We start from the raw sequence: 21,144 nt of genomic DNA on the forward strand, positions 1-21,144 counted from the left end.
CTCTTGTCTCGTCTTTCTCTCATGTTCAAATTTAATTTCGATATCGCCGACTGCGACGAATATCCCAATTCGGATCCTCTGGACGCACCTGTGAGCACAACACCTGATTCACACAGTGCACCTTCAGGGCCGGCTAGCCTGAATAAACCCGAGGCCAACTGCGTGGAACACGATCTTACAAGTCTTGTAAGTTATTCCAATTAGAATAAACTAGCAAAAAAAATCTCAATCGCTCAAGTCGAATATTAGCTGCACACTCTTCCATCTGTCATTTCATTCTCTCCCCTCGTGATTCCGCTTCCGTCTGGCAATACAAGCGACGTCGTCAAGCTTGCCCGAAGAGACCTTTTTGATGCGCGTTTCCAGCTGATATCACAAGACGATGTCAATAAAGGCTGCACTTCGCGTGGCACGGAGTTGAGCGCGGCAGAGAAGGATCTCGAGTTCATAGATACTCCCTCAGATCTAGTTCCAGGGGTTTACGAAGGCGGTTTGAAAACTTGGGATTGTGCACTCGACCTTGTTGATCATCTTCACGATGCATTCGGAGATGCCACTGAATGGTGCTTGGAAGGCAAACACATCTTGGAGGTACATACCAGTATGTTCGAGACGACTCTATTCACCAACTCATCCACTATTTAGCTTGGTTGTGGAACTGCCGTCCCATCATTGTATATTGTACATCGACTGTTCTCAGGCAGCCCACCTTCGATAGATGCTGATGAGATTCTTGTGCATCTCCAAGATTTCAACACACTCGTCCTTCAGCTCGTGACGCTACCAAACATCATTCTCGCATGGTGTAAGTATCTAAGTTCCCCGAAGTGAGATGAGAACTGCGCCGAAGAAGCACTCACCTACTGCTTGATGCACAGATATGTCTCCCGCCTCGCTGCCTTTCCGCGCCACCCCTACAACAGAGGAGCTCCCCCCTGCGGAACCAACGGAGCCTGGTACCCTGCCCCTCACACCATCTCTCATATTGGCGTTCCTCGAGTCGCTCAAGACATATCATCTGCAACTCAAGTTCTTTTCTGGTTCCTGGGAGTGCTTTGATGTCGGCGCAACGCGTGGCGGATATGACATTATCTTGACATCTGAGACGATATATCGCCTAGATAGTCTGCCGGCACTCATACGCGTAATGCGACAGGCATGCTTGGAATGCCATCCACCGTCTCACCTGGACTTCGGCGAAGAGACATCTGGAACACATGACTTGGAGAAATCCACCTCGGGGCTATCGCTAGAGCCTACTTCAGAAAGTGGTCCTCCATATGTGTGTCTTGTTGCTGCGAAACGCGTATATTTCGGCGTTGGTGGGGGTGTCGCTGAGTTCGTACAGGCCGTAGACTTAGCGGGTGGAAAAGTGACAATGGTGTGGGAGCGACTGGAGGGCGTGAAGAGAGTAGTGATGAAAATAATTTGGGTTTAAAATACGCCGTAAGTCGTAGATGCGGAAGTATTTCATGATGCTGTGAGCTCAAATCTTGTGTATTGCAAAATGATACCTTCATTAGAGTAGAAGACGCAAGTGGGAATGCCATATGTTCTCAGCAGTATGTCTAAATGACATTTAGCCGTAAATAGCTTTTACACATCCTAATTTTAACCTTACATACCCAAAACTTATAGTGCAGGATTCAAATAGTTACTATGCGAATGTTGATTGTAGATAGTGCCTGATAATGAGAGGAATCATAGAGAGAGGGATCATAGACAATTCTCATATCGCTAGAGGATCATATGTGGTACTCAGTTATTCTGCTGACTTATGCTTCCATTCTTCTTGCAAGAGAGAGCAATGCGCGAAGCCCTCCAGTAAAGGTCGAATTACGATCGTCTTGGCCCTCGCCACCGCTGCTCCTAGAATGCATGTAAGTTCGTAATTACGCCTCTGGTACATCTACTATATGAGACCTTTCCAGCGAGACGATTTCGATTGAAGAGCCGAATGCCTATACAATCAAAGTGGTGTCGAGGGTTGGGCAATCGACGGCGATGCGGGTTAGAAGGGTATCCGTGATGAACCAGCCTAGACTGAGGCTGTCGGAGGCCATAGAATAACCCGTAATGCCGACATTGTACATGCACGGGAGATCGGGAGATTTGCATGTCGATCCTAGAATGATATGGATCGCTGAAGCACGATCCACCACAGTGTTATTATGCCGCCAGGGACGGATCACCAATCATTCGAAGACAAGCGCACAGAATCATCAATGCATATGCATGCGCCTGCGTCTTGCACGAGTCGCGTATCAAGACGTAAAGATCAGAGGCAACCGAATATACATGCCCGAACTTGTGGCCTTTGCTCAAGAGGGAAAAGATTGGTCGTCAAAATTGTGATGACCATTGGAGGACACATACATGATAAGAACATCGGATTAACCAGAAAGAGGAATCACAAACTCAACGGTCCGCAAATAGGTGATAGATAGATACTGATGAATCATCGTTTGAGGGAGATGAAAAGGCGTAACGAGACGAGACGAGATTAGATGGGACGAGAGGCTATGTACATATACGAAAGTCCAAGTCCAGACTGGAAATATAGATGTCAGGGAAAAGAAAAGGCCGAAGGAGTGACCTCAAGCTCACCATCCGATGAACCGTCCGTATCATGGAGGGCATTTCGCAAGCCGACAATCCCTCACATGGTCCGCACAACCTCATAAAGCAGCTCGTATTCTGCAGCACTGTCAGTCCACAGCAAAGCCACACGCCGAGTCGCAGCAAGCAACTGAGGCAGTCCGTCGAGGAGAGCTGTTGCGAAATCACCCATCCAAGCTATTCGTCTTCCGCGAGGATAGCTTGGCGGACACAGAGACAAAGTCACAACAAGATTCGGGCGATGAGATGCGATTTGGGATAAGAGCAGATCTATGATGGACCAATCGCGTTTGGCGTCGTCGAGCTGTGAGGGACAAATCCACAATTGAAGGTTACGAAGCTTGGTGTGTTGTGGGCCAATATCGGACAGGACCTGCTGTAACCCGGACCAACATTGGCACCAAAAGTTGTCCTCGTGGTCCAGAGGCGCGTCAATCCGCAGCGTCTCAAGACCAGTGTTCGACTTGAGATTGGGGGAATCGAGCCCTGGATATGAAGGAGAGACGGGACGGAAGCCGTTGAAGATCGATAGCGTAAGATCGTGGACAGAATCTCCTGCTTGCGAGAGAAGCGCATTCACGAGGAGGGTGTATTCAGGGGAGAAGGTACGACTTGAAATTGAAAGTGTTTGTGGGCGACACGCACGGGAGAGAAGCCAGGAGAGGACTCCGGCGCATCCAAATATCGGGTGAAATGCAAAGTCTTCGAGCCGCAAAGCATCCGGAACCCACACGGGGGTTGGTCGGCTGCGCCCGGAACTGAAGACATTCGAGAGCGATCTCTCCATCGTGTACCATGACACCAACGGCCATCTAACAAGAGCAAGGGATCTAGCGATTCCTGTGAATGTGACGGTAGACCTGGTGGTATGCATGTGAAGGACGGAAAGCCTCGAACACGCGGAGAGGAATAGCTGGAGCTCGCTATCCACATAGGGTACATTCGATAGATGAAGTGCCTTGATGGACAGAACAGGAGTGCGGCTGCGGAGTCCGCACCACAACTTATTCGTCAAGTGGAAGTTCATTCCCGTGAGATGAACTTCTTCGACACGAGGCAACCGGAGCAACAGCTCAACCCACCCGCACTCCAGCCGCGTATCAGTCTTTACGGAAGCCCACTTCTGGGACAAATCAAGTTTGCGAACGTAGTGTGCAACGGCTGGGGACGCCTTCAGTAGGGCCCGAAAACGGCTGTAACTCTTATCTCCCTTCAAACGCACGACGCGGAAGAGTTGAGTGCGAGCAATCGGCAGCCACGCTCTGCAAGTAAGACCACAGGCCGCTAGAGCAGGAGGATCGTCCCAGAGATACGCCAAAATCTCGTCGGACATTTCGGTAGGAAGTTTTGGCGTTGCATCGATGCTCCTCACAGAATTCCCACCAGTTATAGGGCGTAAAAACTGTAGAAGACTGAGTAGAGATCAAACAAGCAGTTTACATATAAGAAAAGAAGTACGTTACCGTCGCGGGGACTTCGCTTTCACACTGGACGGGCTGTCCATGACTCGAAAGGTTGTTTGCAGGCTCTGCTTGTGCCTCTCGATATATACGTACACATAGGCGCTGAAACGTTTTTATTCGGTAGACGCAATGATAAGAACGGCCGGCTCTCTATTGCCGCAGTAAGAGACTTCGAAGGGAAGTCTTACTGACAGTCCCAACTGCGCGTCGTGCAAGGGACTTCGCGGCTACCAGAGGACCTCTGTTGCCGAGACTGCCAACTCCAATGAGCCGTTCGCCTACTCGTGCTCAGTACCAACGAAACGAAGTAGTAGTATACATCCTACCTGAAGGACACTAGTGTTGTCACAATTCAACCGCAACTGGAATAGCGCGCTCGCGCCGCCACCGGTTCTGCTCCCAAAGACCATCTACAAGTACGCGCCAAGCGACAGCATGCCTTCTGTTAATGAGTGCTGTGTTGTGGGACATAAATCGGTGCCATAAATGGCGGGATTAGATGAAGTAAGAAGTTCGGCCATTTCTTCACTGCAACCGGTAAAATCGACCTGATCTAGCATGCTAGCATGACACGAGTGAGCCTGGAATCAACGATAAACGTAGCCCACACTGAAGGGAATGTGCCCACTCTGACATGAGCAAGAAAACCACTTTGGTGTGAGCTGATTCGATTGGTCGACGAAAGCAACAAGCTCAGACCCGTATCAGTCAAGCAAAGCAAACATTCCAGAGTTAAGCAATATCGACATCGCTTGCGTAGAACTAACGTCAATGAGTGTTATATTCAGGCAAAGTGTCAATCAAGCACAAGCAGCATTCGTCTTCGACATGTCTAGAGATGAGACCAAGAGAACGGTGGGGTCTATGTTTCCCTCAGTCATAGCAGTTTTAGCTAGTGTGTGACAGGAAGTACAGAGTGCAGTAAATTGCACATTCGAAAGCGGTTGCTGTTGCGTCTGCGAAAGGGAGCGAGCGGCATTTAGGCGGCACGGAAGAAGAGGAAGAGACGCGCGAATGTTCTTGGACCGCGTTCGGATGGGCCTGGCTCTTGGCGAGATTCTGGTCGTTCAATGACCCCCCACACCGACGGCTTTTCTCCCTCGAAATCGCAAATACTCTCGATTATCTAAAATCCAAGCTGTATGCACTTTACTTCAGCTCAGTCTTCATTTAAGTACAAGCTATCGACGTGTTACGTCTTGCCAGCACAAATAGCGTGTCAGCTCATAGGCCATCGTGCGTCGGGAACATATTTGCGACAGGGAAAGACATTGAACAACACTTGATCCTCGCTCGATGACAGGTTGATCCATGTTAGTGCCTGCCGTAAATGTATCACATCTTGTTTCTCCCCATAGTGCTCACGTACAATACCACAGAACGTCCTGGCGAGTGAAACTATAACAATATTCAAAGAGAGCGCCTGTACACTACTTTCTCCACTAGCGTACTCTCCTCCAGCATATACCACGAACGAAGCGAGGAACACGATCAGTCTAAATACCATTTATATGCCTCGCGCCACGCCGCGTTTCCGTCCTTTTCAATAACATCCTGGAGCATTAGGCAACAGGACAAGTCGCCGAGCTGTGAGCAGGAGAGCACAGGATATCAAACCAACGAGTGACTTACGCCGTGACAAGGGATAATACGCTCAAAGTCCCATCCTGCGACGGTTCGGACGTCCCGCTTCATGGCTCTGGGCATGCAAAGTGAGGATCTCCTGGATTTAGAATTTTTGAACGCGTGGCTTACTCCTTATCCTCGCCCAGCGACCAGGTGAACCGTTTGTGGAACCAGGAATACGGATTCAAAGTACTGGAGAACGGCCATTTGCCCGAGGAATCAGTGTTGGAATACTAGGTCGAGTAAGCAGAGCAAGTGAGTATATCCCCGCCGTACAGTGCGATAGACTGACCTGTTCGGTTGGAGGAAGATTGAATAACAAATCTGCTTCAATTAGGCTTTTTGAATTGGGATGATAGAATGCGACGTCTTTGTTCTTGAAACCGGAAAAGAAGCTGGCGGCCGAGAATATCAGGCTGGGCATACCCTACATAGAACACTGCAAAATTACCAGTGTTTGATCTAGCCCTCAAAGGCAGCTACGTTGGCGATTATTAAAAAAGGTGAAAGGACTGTTGTCGCTTACATCATCTTCAAATCCATACTTCGTGTCTAATGGGTCTGCTCCCCATGCTATGTAAAACAAGGTCCGTTATAAAACGCCCTTGGTGGCAGCTGTCTCCAACTTACCTCCGTGAAATACCAAGTCCTCTTTAGCCTTTTTATCCATGGCTTCCTTCACAACGATCAACTTTGCGTCCGGGTACTGCTTTTTGAATGCACCTAGAATTCGTTGAATTCGTGGAAGACTTATTTCACCGTGTCTGCAATGATCCTCACCAAGATGCAAATGATGTACTGCGTCCGCGCCAATAATCCATCTGTACGCCCGCAAGATAAGCTGAGTTCAGCACCGACGGCCACGAATTCCTCACTTGACAGGACCAATTTCTTGGAGTTTCTGTTTGGTTTCATCCGTCAAAGGGGTAGATGCCATTATCCAAACGTCTCCATTGCGTAGCTTGATAGCAGTCGATCGTCCTCCCACAGGAAACAGCCCGAAGCGGGAGAATGGGCTACCTCCAATTCAGCTCCGTACTATGAGTAAGTGGCTAGGAGTCCTCACCAAGAGAACGTCCATACGTCCTTCGCGACCTAGATACCAACGAAGGTGAATCAGCTTTGGTTCAACCAATGAAACAGCATGCACTGACTTCACGAATAACACATTTTCCGGCTGAACTCGCAGTGCTCATCGTGTTCAATGTACTCAGAACGAGTGAGATGTCGGCGGTAGGGCAGCCTAGTACTTAAGTACAGTCGACAAGCGCGTGTGGCTGGGAGCGATGACGACACGCGACCCATTTGCACGTGAGACGGGCAGCCACAACCGCGGCTTTCTTCTCGACGCTCGTGTTCGAATTGTGTTCAGAGCCAACTCCGGATTCATCTCGCTGGCTCTGGCCATATCTTCAAATGGTCTAGCTTGTGGATCGTCGTCCTGAGGTTTGTACGCGATCATCGACGCATACAATCCATCGAGCCACTACTAATCATACCTGTAACTCCACTACGAGACGATCATCGCCCTGGCTGTTTTGATTTTGACTGCTACTGACTCTATATGCATATTTCCGCTCAGACTGCTCCACTCTCCGACCGCTATTCGATCAGTGGCTCCTGTCTTTACCTCAGGTCTTAACTCCAGGGCTACCTTGTTAGCCTCAATCGCAGCGCATTCTTCTCGCCATCAATACAACATCTTCAACGTCCTTCCCCGCTCTCTAACGCTCTCTTACTCATCCTTGCTCTCAAACACGACCACAACCGATGTCCGTCCTCGCCACAACGACGCCCAAGCAAGTCCTCTCTACCATCCACAATATCCCCAAGCGCATGAAGAGCGCAAATACCAGCGACTCTAACCATCGTCGTGGCAAGGAAAACATTCCACCAGGCGAGAAACCCTCCATGTCGTCCGCTCATCTCCCGTCGAGCCCGTCCTGTCCCGCTCCCATAGTCCGGCCGAACTGGCAAGCCAAAGACGGCATGATTATCATCAAAGTCTCCGTACCCTTTCTTGACGACCTCTGGAAATTCAAGGTTCCCGAAGACGTTACGCTAGAGACGTTCCTTCTGCGCGTCGAAGAGAAGGTTGGGTTCCCTCTCACCCTGTCGAAGAAGTCCGGCCAGCATCGCGAACGCCCTGTTTCCACCGAGGCTGCGTTCGTGTCTTGGGTCAGTGCGCGGATTGATCCCAAGACCGGAAGGAACACGCCCCTCGTTGCCCACGTTCGCCTCTGAACGTCCGCAGGGATGTGCTCGAGCTGTAGTGACGTTTGTCTCATCCATCTACGATCTATAAACTGCATCTATTGGTCCTGGTTGCGTCGAGTGTGTTCCGGATCTTGTCCTCCACTGTATCTCCTCTCTCGCCTCTCGGATTCTGCTATTAGGGACATGATCACCTGTCCAAGTTAGCTCTACTCCATACGTACCGCGAAATTCACCCCATGTCTAACTTCTATAGCCGTTGCGCATCTTTCGATGAATTTGACTCTCCTGCTTTCATGAATGTGCCAGTCATGGATGCAACTTTGGAAGAAAATTATTCATAGTCTATAAATATATATAACGGTCTTTCGCAAGACTCAAAAGCACGGCCAAGGTACAATAGTCGAATGTAGGGCCACTTAGAAATCTGATCCTTCCACTTTGAAAGCCTTACCGTAGCTGAGATAACCCTCCATGACCTTTGCCAGCGTTTCCGGTAACCCCATGCTGAGAAGTGTATAGGAAATTTTAGCGTGACCGTGGATCTGCCCTAGCTTGAATAAGCAGCGGGCAATTTGGGTTGGGTACTGCGCAGTGAATGTGAGCAATATTCATATGTATAAGCATTAGAACATACTGCCATCTCCGTATACTCTGCATACTGATACGCCGCAACGCGGATTGCGACCTGCAGAGTCCTCTGGATGTCTCCCTCATCCGCGTACATGTCAAGCAACTTCGACCACGGCTTGTATGAATATCGCGGAGAGTCAAGACAGCGCGAGTACGCCTCTTTCGCCTCCTCCTTGTGGTGCAATCTGCCACCAAGATCGCCAAGAATTTCCCACTCCATCGCTGTCTTCCGGTACGCAACATGCTGTGTCTTGAAGTGAGCGACCTCCGCACGGAAGATAGTCCACACACGCAGATCCTAAAATGCCGGCGTTGAGAAAATGGTACACATCACCAAACAAGGTCTCACCTCGTAGAGAACCATGAACAGGTTGTCCAGCCAGCGTTCACATAGCCGCTTGTTGCTGAACGAGAACGGCTCCTGATTCGTATTTGATGCATCGTTGTCTTGCTGTCCGTCTGCTCCAGCAGCCGCCTGCATTGGCTTCTCCAGCGCACTCTCAGCAACTTGGACGACCCCATTCTCTTTTGCGTCCCCGTTTCCATTCACGGCAGCATCCGCTGCTTCAGCTACCCTCATCTCTTCAGCGAGCAGCGCGGCGACATTTTCCCTCTCCGTATCGCTCTCTGTCGAGATCCGGATTATTGGCAAGCCGTTCGCAACGCCTAGCGTCTCTTGGTCTGTCTCACTAGTGGAAGGGTTTTGGGAGTGCGCAGGCGAGACGACTCCACGCGTCGACGCATCATCGTCGATGGGGGACTCACTATTTGACACGAGCGTTGCGGCATCTGAGATCATTGACGACCCACGCTTGGGCACCACACCATTCTCACTCGAATGCTGTGGGAATGTAGCGCTTGCCGCGGTGGAGGGCTGTGTGCGAATGTCGTTATGTGATTTCTGCATACGATACTCTTCCTCCATCACGAACACGGCACTCCGCGTCTTGAGCAATTCGTCCCATCCAATTTGCGAGACTAGACGTGTCAGAAGGGCATAGGCGCGTGCCCATGTACCACGCAGGCCCGGGGCAGGCAATCTGAGGAGAGCGGGATCAGCCTGTTGGGACCGTCAGTAGGGCCATTCCGCCAGAAACGTTGAAGTTCTCACATCGTCGTCTTCGGTTTTTATCCGCTCAGGGAGGACATCCACAACGCTGGATTTGACTGGTAGGTGCACTCGAGCAGCAGTTAGGTTTCTGTGCGCGTCTCGGCCATTATAGGTGAACATTGGACATGAGTTGAGTGTCAACAGAGCCTAATTTAGTACGTTAATGCCTTGATGGATGACACAGCGCATGAAAGCTTACCGACTCGAACTGACGCAAATCCATGTAAAGTTCTGTAAGCTTCTCCCAAGTGACAAACTCGCTTGGTGCACAATTGACTGCCTGTCGTGCGAGTTTAAGCGCCCATTCATAGTTACCTTTCGACCTGAGGAAATCACACTGGGCGTGCAGTAAAGTGTATGACTGGGGTGTCTGCCTAATCGCTGCAGACATAATCTGCATAGCCTTCACCTCTTCGTCTTCAAGGACCACATGAATACGGAACATTACCACTGAGTCGCACCTAGTCACTCACTCATGCCAATGTAACTTCGTGCAAGTAACGACGAAATCTCCGGTTCCTTTGCACTCATTTTCTCGAACAGATTGGCTGCATACTGGTATCGTCCGCTGTCCCCGAAATACTTCATGATTGCCGACGTCAAATGGTTCGAGACAACTGTTGCAACCTGAATCTCTGGCTCAGAACCAACCTGCCAGCCTGACTAGTCTTCAGGATGATTCTGCTGCAACGCCTAAACCTAGCCTACCTTTTTCAAAGAGAGCTTCCGCTGCTTGTAGGAAACGGAGCTCCCCGTCTGGATTTGTAATGGGATCAAGTTTGCGATAGGCATCGAGCCAATAGGCTGAATCATCTGAATATAGAACGGAACGAAGGATGGCAGAGAGGTAAGTTTCTTGCCACATTTCTTGGGATGCTGTTTGTGTGAGTTCGTGCCTACATATACCAGGAACAATGTGTCAGTGTACAGCCCCACTCAGGAGATGTTGATGGATAGCAAATCGGAGAGATGTTGGGGCAACATATGGATTTGGTCAGAAATGAACCCGCGCACCTCTCTCCGCGCAAGTCGACGATATACGCATTCACACCACCAGGGATCTTCACATCCACACGCACATCCACACGCGAGAACGCGTTAAAGCAGCTGCGCAAGTCTGTTGGGTCGGCTACAAAGATGCATGCAGTGGAGCATGACGTACCAGTAGCACCCGTTCCGCACTTTCCACGTCGTGCCCTTTGAAAACCACCCCGAGTCATCCTCAATGGCATATGTTAACGAATTTATGTAGGCGGCGAGAGATGCAGAAGACGAGGCGTCCACTCCGGAGACGTAGTGATACGAGCCGAGCTAATACACGAATTAGCTGTGGGTCGCGACTTACGCCAACCGGTTGGACTTACGTCGCGTTGACCATTGCGCCCTGTACTTTTGACAACATGGCAAAGGTCTGGGGGCCCCAATTCACGCCATGTAGCTGTATGGAAGTCAATAATATGCGGAAGTAGTGGATGCAATAGACAAACATAGAACCTCGGTGCGCGCGTTTAGTGACTCTCCGAGTTCAACCTGCAGAGAAATTTAAGTCGCACGAATGGCGACGAAGGCTCGGGTATTACCTCAAAGATCTCTGGCACGTCCTTGAAGGCCGCATCAGCCATCGTCGTGCAAGCTGAATGTCGGGGATGGTCACCGCAGCCTCAGACGTCGGCCAGCGATTGTTTGTTTGTTCGCGCCACAGCGCCTTATTAGTTTAAACTTCCCGCTCAGACGGTCTCATGCTACTGCCACAGCCTCAGACAATACCTGTAATCTTGTTCTCTCGTAACGAGTCGAATGCTTTTCTCACATTAAAGACCGCCGCCTCAAGAAAATCATGATCTCTTTGATACACAATCTGTGAGACTTCAAGCCTTTTGTATACTATATTGCCTTGCGTTTCAGCCTGAACCTAGCATCCATCCAGTGCGTCGTAAATCCTACTATGAAGCCTGTGTAGTAAATCTACTAAATCCTACCATGAATTCTGGATTACGAATCATGTTCTGCCCATTGACATTTACAAACGCATATTGAGAGTGGTTTGCTTCGTCAATCTAACAGGGTGATCGCGCCACTAATTTCGTACTCAAGGGTCGAAGGCACCCTATATCGCTTGTTTGTTGGCTGCCACCCGGTGACTTGGCTGTAACAGACCATGTTGACAATGGCGCGTCGCATATATGCATATGAGCGTATCTCTTGAGTGAGCAGTTCCAATATCTGCAAGTACCTCAGGCGGTGAGCTCGCTCACTGGTCCGGCAAACATATTTGAATGGGTTTGAAATTGGACCCTTTATTAAACCACTTTTTTGTGGGGCTCTCTCTCTGATGCAATTGGTTCAGGTGCCAGTAAGTGTTCGAATTCCCCTAAAAGCTGTTTGCCCTTCCATGCGATTTTACGTTAGAGAAGCTGCTTTCTGTCTCGCTAGGAATGGAAAAATCTCAGGATATGTCGTGTATCGCCAAAACATTACATGTACTCAAAATTCTATCCATTCCATTGTCTGGTACAGGTCACTCATTCGCATTAATTTTTCTTGCATCTAGCGACGTGCTAATTACGGTCCTAGAAGCTTGGCCTGTCAGCATTTTGCTAAAGTGTACCCACGGAGTTCCTATTGACTGTACCACTTCCCGAGCTAGTGAATAATGAAGGCCAGCTAGGGATTCCCCTAGTGGACAAAGTCAACAGGCATTCGGCCATCCTTATTATACAGCAAAACCAAACTACAACATATACAATTCTGTAAGCTCCACCATCCTCTTCAACATCACCGCGTGAGCATTTACTTCGTCATAAATTGAGGTCGTAACTCGTGAGCACTCAAGCCTTTTCGAGGCTCTCAGCGTCCTCCGCATAAACACTCTCATCTTCCTCGCCAACGTCGCCCTCCCAGCCTTGCTCAGCAAGGTAGCGGAGCCACCTCTCGTCTTCCTCTGCAAGGTCCTGGCCCGTCATGTCAGGCACAAAGAAGTATGTTACTAGCACGCCAACGACACCGCATATCGCGGCGATAATGAAGGTCCACCTGTTTTTTCAACACTGTCAGTACAAGGCCGCCGGCGCGCACAGCGAGGACTAAACGCACTTCTTTCCGAGGTTATTTTGAATTGGAGTGAAGGCTTGCGTGCCGATTGCAGCACCTGTTTTTCCAATGGCAGCTGAGAGGCCGTAGAAGGTACCTCTAGAAAAGGGAAGGTAAGTATGAAGATACTCAAGAGCACCAGAATCACGTACCTGAGTGCTGTTGGGTATGATCTACGCGGGAAGTGCACGTCAGATGAGATGAAGAGATAGTCCTTTCAATAGATACGCACTCGGCACTAACGAGTCCCAGCATATCACCCGGTCCCTGGGACAATACAAGTTAATACCACAATTATTGCATCAGAATTGGAGACGCACTAAGTTACCCATGGACTGCATGAGACCATAGCTATATACAAACATACAATCAGATACCCATAGATATTTATGACAGTCAAACATAATACTCACAAGATGACGAATAGCGGGATAATGTTGGTGATCCTGTCATATGCGCATCCAATAATCAAGCCTGATTACAAGGAATTCAGAATGATGTTACAAGAGTATAGACAAAGTGGTATTCTCCATACCGAAAACAAGATAGCCGCTGAAGCCGAGGCACATCTAGAGTCATCAAACAAGTGAGGATGTGAGTGTCACTAGGGAGATCTAGGGAGATCAGGGCATACGCACGGTATTGCGCCTTCCCAAGGGGTTGCACAACCAGGCACCTACGATGACACCTACACGAGCGCGCACATCAGTACTGGTTGCAAAATAAATCCGATTTGCTTTTCATGCTTACCCGGTAAGGCGATGGCACCTAAGAGCAGCTGCCACTCCGCGGTAGCCTTAATACTTCCATCCTTGATGACACTGGAGATGATCGAACCCGAAAAGACACCATTCGGGAAGGAGACAAAGTCATAGAGGAACCTGGCAACGGGAGCTAGTGAGTGGGATTCATAATGGCACAGCGCCAACGTACCACGCTCCGCAAGTACCGATGAGGGACTTCCAGTACCGCTTGAGACCGAGCCAATATGGGACACGTCCTAAACAGAGACAGTTACAATAATGTACAGATAGCGGACGGATGTCACTCACGCTTAATGGCAGAGTCCCGGTATCTGTAGAGAAGAGCGTCAGAGCTATGCAGCATCAAATAGAGGGTTGTATGCACGCACAGCTTGGGGCTCAGCATACGCATCCGGAAGTAAAATACGGTTAGTGGCAGAAGAATACCGATGCCAAAGCAGACACGCCAGACAGTATTGAGGTGATTTTCACCCGCCGCTGACAAGACGATCAGGAAGACAGCAACAGCTAGAGGGCCACCAAACTGCAGATTTTTGGTATTAAATTGGAGCTTTAAAGATAGAGTAGAAAAGGACGCACGCTGAGGACAAAGTTGGTAACCATAATGAAAACTGGCAAGATAATTGGGTCAAACGTAGCAAATTATATGCACATCAAAATCACGTACCTGGGCCTCGACTGGACAGAGTCTTTTCGTTTGCAGCTTCACTCGCACTAGTTGAGGATGCAGGATACTCCCCTCCGGTGCCCTGAAGAACGGTTCAGGATCGGGGTCGAGCTCACAGCTGAGCAGACATTACAAACTTACCACACCAGTAATACCTCGTGAAATAGTAAGGAACCAGAAGAGGCCCTGTGGGCTATTATGCGCGCCATGAGCTGCAGTGGATAGGATAGCGCCGATAACGATAAGGAGGGTCGTAAGGACTAGGGCAGCTTTCCGTCCAATTCGGTCGCATACGAGTCCTACCACGACCTGGCCGAGGACCTCGCCTGAGAATGATGAGTGATATCCCAATCGACTAGTCAGGGTCCAGTACTGACCAACTAGAAGCGCGTTCGATACGCGGGTGGACACTGTCGAAGTGTATTCCTTCGGGTACAGCGCCTTGAAGACGACCTAGCATGCAGACAGTAAGCTTAGAGCTTGATCCATGACTGCGCGAGAGGCTGGTCTCACGTTTGCCATCGTCATAAGGTTATTTTGGTCTACACGTTCGTCATGAGTGAATATATGCGCGTCGTAGTATAGGACCTCGAATGCTTACACCCATCTGAGATCAATCCGAAGGCGGCAGCAGCGATCGTCATATATGCGCTGAGCTTCGCCTTCTTGCTCAAGGTCAGAGTCTTCTTCAGCGCCGGGGCCTGCTGAGAGTCAGATGCAGACGCAGCATCCTTCTCGTCGTCGCTGACTGCCTGGACGCTGACTTCCGGGCTGAGTGCTTTCTCGCGCATTATCGCGGACATAGTGGTCTGGAGGGCGAGGATGCTGGAAGCACAAGACAGCGAAGACAAGCAATTTTGGAGCTACTTAAGCAGGCTGGAAGCCCCGCCCGCTCCAGGAACACAGAACAGCATGGTGGTAGAACACATATTTGATCGACGTACACACGTGCGTGGTCATTACGCTTGGTTGGCGCGCTCATCCTCGCGGTCCTGCCATTCTCGGCTGTCGGAGTACGAACGTTGCGCAAAACAGCTAGGAACGGGTCTGCTTCCTCACCGCCAGATCCAAATCGACGACGGCCCGCTATGCATGTCGCGCGTACCTGTATTGCACTGTAACTTTGGACCAGTATAATAGTCCGCGAAGTGATCGAGAGCGAAGTAAATTGTCATATGTGCGAAGCAGAATGAACGTTCGAGGGCATCTATCATAATAGCAGCAACAGCCCGGCAATACATGCTCCCCGGCGGTAATACGTGCGTCGCAGAGCTCACTTATACCGAATCCAATCGTCGCCAAGCGGGGACCTGACCTCCAATATGATATTGGAGGCCGAACATGAATGTCGGGCACAATGGCCTGAGTCGATTGCTTCAAGCTCTGCGCGGACGTACGCACAATTTCAGTCTACTTACAGCTTTTGACTCTGACGGAGTGTCCAAGGCAGAGACGACTTATCTTCGAATTCAAGATCATCAAATACGCGTCACGGCGAATCTAATATTCTCCATAAACACTCTAGAGCAACGTATCACACACGTGCGATGCAAAAGAGGGTTCATGATTGCTTTTAAAAGCTTTAAAAGATAGGTGCTTCAGGCTTATCTGGGTTTCATCGCAGTTTGTACTGGGAAGAGCCGCGTGTCATCATCTACTATATCCTCCGAGAAGTCTCCAAGGACTCCAAATACGGCGCGCTGCGCTGCCAAACGCACTCGTCCAATTGTAAGACTTACGGATGTAATGTGACCTGCCCATCTTGTACTACATCCGATAACAAAAAATCCCTCGTCTTATATCTTACTCGCAGCAATGAAGCTTCGTACTTACTGAGGCTTGCAATCGTAGGGAATGGAAACGACGAACGATTTGAGGTGTCTGCAATTACGCAGCGGCTCCAGGATTAGAATCCGGTGGAAAGCTAGTATGTTGCGACGAAGTGCGTGTGAATGAAAGCAGTTGTCTTGATGAAAGGGGCTACTCAATGCTGCGTGTGTTGTCCGGCAATTCCCTGAACATATGTCGATCTCGATCATCACAGCGACTTGAAGCTACTGCTTGTCGAAGTTGTCGCTCCAAGGACCACTGATCAATATGACATTATATACCTGGACGTATTCAGAGGAGGCGTGGTGAATTGTCAACCGTCCGAAAAGAACTCTCCACCTGAAAGGTTCAAACGACCCAGAATCACGCACTAACACTGAACATGCGCAGCGCACGTTCGTGGCGGCTGAGTACTGAGTATCGAATGTTTTTGAGAATTGCGTTTCACTGTGTTCCTCGCGCGTTCCTGAGACAAAATGGAGCTGGACGATTTATTTCAGCTTAGGACCCGGGGTTGAGGCAATGATGACTTAGCCTTGACTTAGCCATATCGTGGGGGTTCATTCAGATTGAGCCGCTTCTGCCAGTAGGCTACTGGATGTTTCGTTCTCTTCTGGTTAGTCTATGTCTGGGTACCAAGGATTTGTGCCGCTTCTTGACCGCGCGTAGTACGACTCTTCAATTTAAATCAGACCGTATGCACTCTGGACGATGATCGGTTTGTGGTCTAGGCAAGGCAGCATACGAAGCCACCTTTCGAACGAAGGCTTAGCCGAGCAGCCACTGTCGACGGGTGCAGATTATATCGATATCACTTACTGAAGACACGTAAAGATACTAAAGTACGATATGCCAATGCAAACACCAGAGCTTATTCAAAGTCACTGTGTAGAAGAAGGGTGACTGAAAGGACGCAACGTAAATAATTGCTGATCGACTTATATTCGCTATCACTCACTGTAAGCCCATAGGTTTGAGGGAGCTCAGCAACATGGACTCGGAGGAACGATTGCGGTAACTGGTAAGGTTTGCCAACACGCCCAGGCAACTTCCGCACTGCGACTGTTCTTGGAAATCCCCGACTCACCAAGCATGCTGTCAGACTGAATGAAAAAGTAAAACAAGAGGACACGGAAGAAGGTAGATAAAGAGTAATAAATGTAAACCTCTCCCTAATCACGGCAACAATTATCATATAACAACCAGATCTGTCCAACATACACATCTATGTAGATCTAACATGTACAAAACGACGCGCGCCGCACAAATGAATCAACGCTGCAACCCTACTTCTGAATCAGCATGCAAGGGAATATAGGTACAATAATGGTACATATGAAATGATACATTACTGAATATACACCTGAATTGAGATTTATCAGCTACTGTGCTAAACACTAAGCGTTGAACGCCGTAACAATCTCATGAAAGGCCATTGCTCATGACAGATCGTGATGGCTCGGGAAGCCAAAAGTGTCAGGTCGAGAGCCACAAGGCTGAGGTGAGGGTATATTTCGACCCGGCATGATGAGGGGTAAGGACAATGTGAGGGCGGACGAAACGAAGAAAATGCTGTGTGTGAAGGGCAGTGGGAAAACATCCAAGGGCAAATGGTGACGAGGAATGTGAGCCGTCTACGTAGACAAACGGGTCGACCAAAGAAATGCGAGCCTTCTGCGAATAGACCGAAATGGCCTCAAGGCGCTGGACATGATTGTCGGACGAGTATTGCGTGTGCACCGCCTGAACATCATGATACAGTTTGACGAGTTGTTGTGCATCTTGATCACTTGATCCGCGGGATGACTTCAGACGAAGGGCCAGAGCTGTCTCCCGGAAGGTACTTAGAGTAGCTTTGATGCCCGAAGGTGTTCACGAACAACCATATCTCGTACTAAAAATATATACTCCATCAGAACACCCTGCTTGGAATGCGGCACAACAGCATATTGTCACATACCACTTGCTATGATTCCGCCAGTCGTCGTAGTGTCCTTATGCCGTCCAATTGAGCCATTTTAAGTAATACCCAGCACACAATCAGTCACTCTACATACCGTGACAGATGTACAGAAGCCATAGAACTTCCTAGGTATCGGCGAATACTCCCGATGGATTGCGTTAAACTTGCTGCGGAAATCTGACTCGCCAGCATCAGCTCAAGCACACTCGATCTCGTCAGAAGAAAACACAGCTCACATTTCTCTGCCGTATCAGCGTCATTCGACCGTTCCCCAAAACTTCTAACATACTTCGCCAACCGCACGCCGGCGGAAAGCTTCGCGGCCAAGATATCACACTTGTTCAAGAACAATACCAGATCAACTCGAGCGAGGAGCTTATTTGCACAAACAGCCTTCCATAAGAGTACGCTGTCCTCCTGCGTAAAGTCAAGCATACAGGACGACAGTCAAATCGTATACGCCGGATGAACGGGTTCAGCTGATGATTCAGATTTCAATGAAACGGCAGATAGACGAACCAGACGATTGACACTCTTGTCTTCGACCAACGTCTGGTCGAACCCAGAGATAGGTGCAAGGAAGATGATGGCTAAATCAGCAACCGGCAAGTTCTACTCTGTTAGCATCTAGAACATCAAGAAAAGAAGAGCAACTCACCGTTGACTACACAGCGATGCAGCAATGAACCAAATGAAGCACGCGATATGTTAGCACAAAATTTATACAGGAAAAATGGTCCTCACCATCATCGAAAAACGGCACCCATGTTTCTTCAGTGCACGCGCATTCATTAGCGGCATGCAGCTACATAGGTGAAAAAGTATCACTCACGTCGCTACGTGTACAATAGCGCCATTGGACAGGCAGTCAGCAATCGTTGCGCAGATACGAACAAAACGCACATACTTGACTCCTCGACCCGCCGACATCGATGATTCGCCATTGCGTCCCACTTTCCGACCCCGCCTCCATCTCAAAACGGTAGTCCGACACACCTACCGTCTTCAGCCGCGCCTTCAAAACATCATCTATCGCGCGATCAACATGAGATGAGCAACTACCACATATTCGAAGGCGACCAAGGACGCACCATCCGAGGGGTAGTATTTGAGCGATGTGACACGTTCCAGGTCATCCAAGAAACTGGCACAGATCCTGCTGTCAGTGTATGCACAGCCATCAATACTAGAAAGGCTCACAATCCAGGGCTCTCTTCTAGCCGAATCTTGCGCTTTTTCAAGATTGCCCGAACAGTCGGATCACGCCATAATGCTATGAGATCCGCCTGACACTGGAAAAGCACTTGCTGTACCTCCTCCGCAGTGTCTGCACTTGCATTACCCAAGCCGTATGTGTGTCCATTGGTCTCAGCCGCATCGGCATCATGCCGCATAGTATGCTTCCACGCTGCGCCCGGGCGCACGAATACTTCTCCGGTCGAACTCGAACGCGCATGAGAGGGACCTACTTGTGCTGGGATTCCCACGGCGTCATATAGTTGTTGAGCTTGGGGAGAAAGGTAAGGTCGTTCCTCTGATGGAGGTGTGATACGCGAAATGAGCAATGTCTCGACGTGGTGTAGGGGCGCGAGACGCATGCGAAGTGCAGACAGATGCGATGGGAGCGCGGACGCATCAGTTGAGTCTGTTTCTGCGTCCGAGTCGCTATAGAGGGTTGCAGTCCGGTGCGAACGTGATCGCATTGAGGGCGCAATTACGCGCGGCGGAGACCCGGAGCCCGAGAGCGATGGGGGCGCGAAACTAGATGTGGGGTTAAAGCTCAGAGTTGGTCGGAGTGAAGGAGATGGAGGTAAGGACGGGAGCTCGTGAGGCCGAACGTCCGCAAGAGCGTCAAGAATGATGTGAATTGACCGGACCAGATTGAGCTGAATGATCGAATGCCATAGAATGCGCTCCTCCCTGAAGGCTGAGGGTGTGTACAAGCGCTGGAATTCTGTTGGGGAGCACGAGGGGACGGAGTACATGCACAGCGTTACAGGCGTATCAGAAGAGAAGGGGAAACGGGGGACTCACGTCTGAGAGTTGTCGACTTGCCTGTAGACGCGTGCGGAGACGTTCAGGATAAACTGACGCGAAAAGTGATGCCACGTACCCGACTCGCTCTGGCCGAGTAGGAGGAGGCGAACGACCCTCATCTTCTTGCGCTGGAGCTTGTCTTGGCGAATGCTCTCGTCGATGGCCTGGCTGATCCGTCGCGCCTCGGCCTCCTGCTCGAGACGGTACCTCTTTTCGTCGGGGGTCTCGTCGATGGGGGGACGGAGGACCGCGTTTAGGGGATCGCGGTCTGAGGAATCGCGTGCAGGCATCGCGGACGCGAAGAGGCGGAGGAGGAGGCGAGGATGGTGGCAAAAAGAGGGTAAAAGATGGGAGGACGAGCGGAGAGCGAAAGACGAATGATCAGAGTCATGGACGGATATGCTGGCTGTGGGCGCCTAGATGGGCGGGCGTGCCCCATCAGTCGCCCAGCCCGTGCACTGTGCAGCCATCAGCAGCCGGACGGCCGTGTGCACTGCAGCTGCTCGCCTATGCTGGGTTCCGGCACGCTCTCTCCCACCCGGCTGTCTGTATCTCTACCTGCAGGACACCCGGATCCGACGCCTGCGAACCTTTCTTCTGCAGATCTGCGTGCCTGCCCATTCTCGGCGTCGAGTCGCATTGTCCAGAGCCTCTGTGCCTGATCCCGATTGCCTTTCTCAACTCCTCGCCGTCGTTCATTTCTCCGCGAGTCTCTCCCAGGCACCGACCCCCCTCGTCGTGGAGCTCCTCTTCTCCACACAGCCGGACGGATCCATGGATGGTGCAGTGCCCGGCAACCCAGCGCGGATACTGCAAGGCCTCACTTACCTCGATAAGCACCATGCAGCGCTCCCTTGCAATCTCACCGGCCGCCATGCACACCAGCGGAATTACCCTCGAACTCTAACGTCAAAGATCAGCCAGGGCCTGGTGGAGCAACAAACATACTAACAATCAGCATGCGGCGTTCGACCATGCTCCGGCCCTGCAATATCAATATCCAATCTTCAAGGTTGCCTGCAGTTGTAGTTCTGGGACTGGGACCAGGAACGAACATCGTGTCACAGCAAAGAAGATAGCTCACGTACTGTATCTGGTGCGACTGTTGCTCAGGTGCCGACTACTCG

The 21,144-nt window shown here is 50.2% G+C and overlaps 7 protein-coding genes across 7 annotated transcripts; 2 read left to right on the plus strand and 5 right to left on the minus strand.

Moving 5' to 3' along the window:
• Positions 1 to 21: 21 nt before the first annotated feature.
• On the plus strand, positions 22 to 1,438 carry FIBRA_07300 (uncharacterized protein; the record flags this gene model as incomplete). The annotated part of the gene is made up of 4 exons (XM_012328986.1): positions 22 to 186; positions 250 to 591; positions 646 to 805; positions 879 to 1,438. The coding sequence occupies 4 exons, from the start codon at positions 22 to 24 to the stop codon at positions 1,436 to 1,438; spliced, it is 1,227 nt and encodes a 408-aa protein (XP_012184376.1).
• A 1,221-nt stretch (positions 1,439 to 2,659) lies between these two features.
• FIBRA_07301 (uncharacterized protein) lies at positions 2,660 to 3,952 on the minus strand (the record flags this gene model as incomplete). The annotated part of the gene is made up of 1 exon (XM_012328987.1): positions 2,660 to 3,952. The coding sequence occupies one exon, from the start codon at positions 3,950 to 3,952 to the stop codon at positions 2,660 to 2,662; it is 1,293 nt and encodes a 430-aa protein (XP_012184377.1).
• Positions 3,953 to 5,573: 1,621 nt separating this feature from the next.
• On the minus strand, positions 5,574 to 6,904 carry FIBRA_07302 (uncharacterized protein; the record flags this gene model as incomplete). The annotated part of the gene is made up of 11 exons (XM_012328988.1): positions 5,574 to 5,636; positions 5,715 to 5,781; positions 5,838 to 5,941; positions 6,001 to 6,103; positions 6,135 to 6,187; positions 6,235 to 6,281; positions 6,339 to 6,431; positions 6,489 to 6,529; positions 6,584 to 6,724; positions 6,775 to 6,803; positions 6,863 to 6,904. 11 exons carry the CDS (start codon positions 6,902 to 6,904, stop codon positions 5,574 to 5,576), a joined length of 783 nt encoding a protein of 260 aa, XP_012184378.1.
• Positions 6,905 to 7,478: 574 nt separating this feature from the next.
• On the plus strand, positions 7,479 to 7,952 carry FIBRA_07303 (uncharacterized protein; the record flags this gene model as incomplete). The annotated part of the gene is made up of 1 exon (XM_012328989.1): positions 7,479 to 7,952. The coding sequence occupies one exon, from the start codon at positions 7,479 to 7,481 to the stop codon at positions 7,950 to 7,952; it is 474 nt and encodes a 157-aa protein (XP_012184379.1).
• Positions 7,953 to 8,341: 389 nt separating this feature from the next.
• On the minus strand, positions 8,342 to 11,288 carry FIBRA_07304 (uncharacterized protein; the record flags this gene model as incomplete). Its single annotated transcript, XM_012328990.1, has 12 exons — positions 8,342 to 8,509; positions 8,560 to 8,853; positions 8,905 to 9,615; positions 9,667 to 9,813; positions 9,866 to 10,083; positions 10,140 to 10,325; positions 10,375 to 10,562; positions 10,681 to 10,773; positions 10,829 to 10,977; positions 11,031 to 11,104; positions 11,154 to 11,196; positions 11,247 to 11,288. The coding sequence occupies 12 exons, from the start codon at positions 11,286 to 11,288 to the stop codon at positions 8,342 to 8,344; spliced, it is 2,313 nt and encodes a 770-aa protein (XP_012184380.1).
• A 1,206-nt stretch (positions 11,289 to 12,494) lies between these two features.
• Positions 12,495 to 14,990, minus strand: FIBRA_07305 (uncharacterized protein; the record flags this gene model as incomplete). Its single annotated transcript, XM_012328991.1, has 18 exons — positions 12,495 to 12,699; positions 12,760 to 12,855; positions 12,909 to 12,929; positions 12,989 to 13,023; positions 13,077 to 13,107; positions 13,170 to 13,230; positions 13,292 to 13,325; positions 13,395 to 13,444; positions 13,507 to 13,637; positions 13,690 to 13,756; positions 13,809 to 13,831; positions 13,889 to 14,043; positions 14,100 to 14,131; positions 14,188 to 14,269; positions 14,329 to 14,513; positions 14,565 to 14,640; positions 14,701 to 14,729; positions 14,789 to 14,990. The coding sequence occupies 18 exons, from the start codon at positions 14,988 to 14,990 to the stop codon at positions 12,495 to 12,497; spliced, it is 1,515 nt and encodes a 504-aa protein (XP_012184381.1).
• Positions 14,991 to 18,804: 3,814 nt separating this feature from the next.
• FIBRA_07306 (uncharacterized protein) lies at positions 18,805 to 20,307 on the minus strand (the record flags this gene model as incomplete). The annotated part of the gene is made up of 6 exons (XM_012328992.1): positions 18,805 to 18,816; positions 18,888 to 19,009; positions 19,072 to 19,124; positions 19,181 to 19,934; positions 20,015 to 20,035; positions 20,094 to 20,307. The coding sequence occupies 6 exons, from the start codon at positions 20,305 to 20,307 to the stop codon at positions 18,805 to 18,807; spliced, it is 1,176 nt and encodes a 391-aa protein (XP_012184382.1).
• Positions 20,308 to 21,144: the final 837 nt, after the last annotated feature.

This window comes from Fibroporia radiculosa (assembly GCF_000313525.1).
Source record: "Fibroporia radiculosa TFFH 294 genomic supercontigs, scaffold12541, whole genome shotgun sequence".
NCBI classification, from domain to species: Eukaryota; Fungi; Basidiomycota; class Agaricomycetes; order Polyporales; family Fibroporiaceae; genus Fibroporia; species Fibroporia radiculosa.